The 2,676-nt window shown below is 39.4% G+C and overlaps 1 protein-coding gene across 1 annotated transcript; it reads right to left on the bottom strand.

The window, feature by feature from the left end:
• Positions 1-1,576: 1,576 nt before the first annotated feature.
• On the bottom strand, positions 1,577-2,013 carry LOC5577349 (60S acidic ribosomal protein P1). The gene has a single exon (XM_001656376.2). The coding sequence runs from the start codon at positions 2,011-2,013 to the stop codon at positions 1,651-1,653; it is 363 nt and encodes a 120-aa protein (XP_001656426.2). The 3' UTR covers positions 1,577-1,650.
• Positions 2,014-2,676: the final 663 nt, after the last annotated feature.

Below are 2,676 nucleotides of genomic sequence, written 5' to 3'. Positions count from 1 at the left end.
AAATGTTTCGCTGAAATATGCCACCCATTTAACCCGTATAGGCCTGAGTGAAAGCAAAAATACTAATACCCTCACCTGAATACTTGACGGATTCAAATATGTTTTGTCAGTAAACTGGCACAGTAGAAGCATTAACCTAAGAATGCTAATGTCGCTGCTGTTCGTGTTACCAACATCTAGTTTGCCACGAATTGGCAGCCTGAGTACCGGGTATCAAAGTGTCAAATCAATTATAAAAACATAAACAACAACAAGGCATTGAACAAACAATGAAAAACCATAATTAAAGGTAATAATAATTAAAATCAGTTTTGTGACATCAGCGCTACTAGCGTTCTACTACTAATATTTCTATTACTGGCACACATATCTAGTTTCTCAAAGTGCCAAAGAATCTCGGGAATGTTCCTGTGATCGGAGTTATTCCGGTGGGTCACTGGGTCAGGTCGGGTAAAAAATGACCAAGTTGTCTTTATTTATTTGCAATGGCAATCATTTTAATTTGCATTAATCATAAAGAACTGATATTCACCCTTATATATAAAGAGGTTAGCACCATTTAGAATGTACTGGTTGTGGTCACTCAGACTCAATGCCCTGAAGAAACGGCTATCCAGCTTTTTACGCTGGCTATAAAACAACAAGGGGTGATCAGATTTTGACATTTCTTGTCCACTTATTTTATAGCTACGCCTTAGCAGGCGATAATCTGACTTTGTTGATTGAATTGTCAAAAATTTTCACCACGTTTGTTATGAATTGTTCCGTAATAGAATTTTCCACTATTTCAACTTTATGTCTATTTTTTATATTTTAGGTATCCGGATAACGAAATATCTCACGCTGGTGTTGAAATGGGATAGTTGCCACATTTAATAGTAGTTTACGAAACAAGTTGCAGAATGACGATTTTTACAGCACGAGTCGTAAAATTATCCTACGAGGCTTGCCGAGTAGGATAATTACGACGAGTGTTGTAAAAATCGAGTTCTGCAACGAGTTACGTACAACATTTTATGCGATTTCGTAGAAGACCACTTGAGGGTATCAGATATTATATCGGAATGCATTCACCATTATTTTTCAATTTCTGATAAATGGTTCTGTTATGATTCATTACGCAACTGAAAACAGTTGCGTAATGAGAAAGCGTTGCATAATGAATCATTACAGAACTGGTTTCAGTTAGGTAATGACCATTCCCGCACTGCATACATCAGTGCAGGAAAGTAGGCCGTTTCATGACATATTGGCGTGATGAAAAACAGCCTATTACGATGAGAAATTGCAAAAATATGAATACATATCTGGAGTTGGGAGACTAATGCAGAAGAAACTTATATGCTAACTTTGTTGAAGGACCCCATTTGGTTTTTATAAATCCCTCCAACAAAAATGATGCTGATAATGTTAGACATAATGTTGTGTCCATAACGCAGAGGCTATGAACAGAAGCAGCTCGCAAAATCTAAAAATCAGATAAAATGGTTCTGCTAGGGACAATGTCGATAATTGGCATAAAAATTCAGCGGTGATAAAAATATAACTCGATATCTATAATTTTGGCCCGATCTTATTATTTGTACACTTGTACATTAAAACTGTACGAATAAAAATGCCACCGTTGGAGGAAATAACAGGCTATCAATATCAACCTGCGATTCCCCACTGCCGCATTCCGATGGGAACAAATATAACCGAACAGACGGAATCCCATATCGTTATCGGACTCCTAGGGTTCTTCTTCTTTCTTTTTGAGGGGGCCGGGACAACAGCAGCCGGGGCGGCACCACCTCCGGTTCCAACTCCGGATCCAATGTTGGTGATCAGATCCTTGACGTTGATGCCTTCGAGGGCCTTGACGAACAGAGCGGGCCAGTAGGGCTCGATGTCAACGTTGGCGGCCTTCAAGATGGTCGAGATTCTCTCATCGGTCACAGCGACATCGTCGACGAGGATGAGCGCTGAGTACACACAGGCTAGTTGAGAGCTATTTCCAATGACGAAAAACATTTTTTCAGCCGACCTGGCGCAGTAACCCACCTGAACCACCACAGGAACATTCCCGAGATCCTTTGGCCTTTTTTGGAAACTAGATTTGTGTGCCAGTATACTGACAAGAAATAATTTAAATCCGTTAAAGACTCGCAGAGCGGTGAGAGTTTTAGTTATTTTTCTTTCACTCAGGCCTATACGGATTAACAGGAAATGACAGTTAATTGCAATTCAATTTTGAAGCCTTTAAAAATATTTTATACTTTGGGAGTTGTAAAGATTCTCTAGTTCAGGTTAGTAAAACTAGCTCAGATCAATTTATTTGCAGAATTATTTATTTAAATACGACTTATTCATGCTGTTCGTAATTTGAATCAAGGTGCTCGGAATATGAGACAGATTGCAACTTTTGCGAACGAATGTTGTGATGAAAAAAGGTGTCTGTTCGGAATATGGGACGTTTATGCTTTTATGGGAAGTCTAGGGCCAATCCAGGAAAAATCCTAGCTACGCCATTGGTCGCCCGGAAAGCGTTTGGATTTGTTGAGCGTAAAGTGCTGTGAACATTACTCGGCGTTAAACAAACAAATGGCATCTTGCGGCGCCGCATTAATGATGATTTCTACCAGGTATATAAAGTAGTGGATATTGTCAAGCTCATGAAATACGACAGCCTGCGTT

The sequence above is a fragment of the Aedes aegypti genome, unplaced genomic scaffold, assembly GCF_002204515.2.
Source record: "Aedes aegypti strain LVP_AGWG unplaced genomic scaffold, AaegL5.0 Primary Assembly AGWG_AaegL5_hic_scaff_1182_389_PBJ_arrow, whole genome shotgun sequence".
In the NCBI taxonomy this organism is placed as follows: Eukaryota; Metazoa; Arthropoda; class Insecta; order Diptera; family Culicidae; genus Aedes; species Aedes aegypti.
This window is presented reverse-complemented; position numbering and strand designations above follow the sequence as displayed.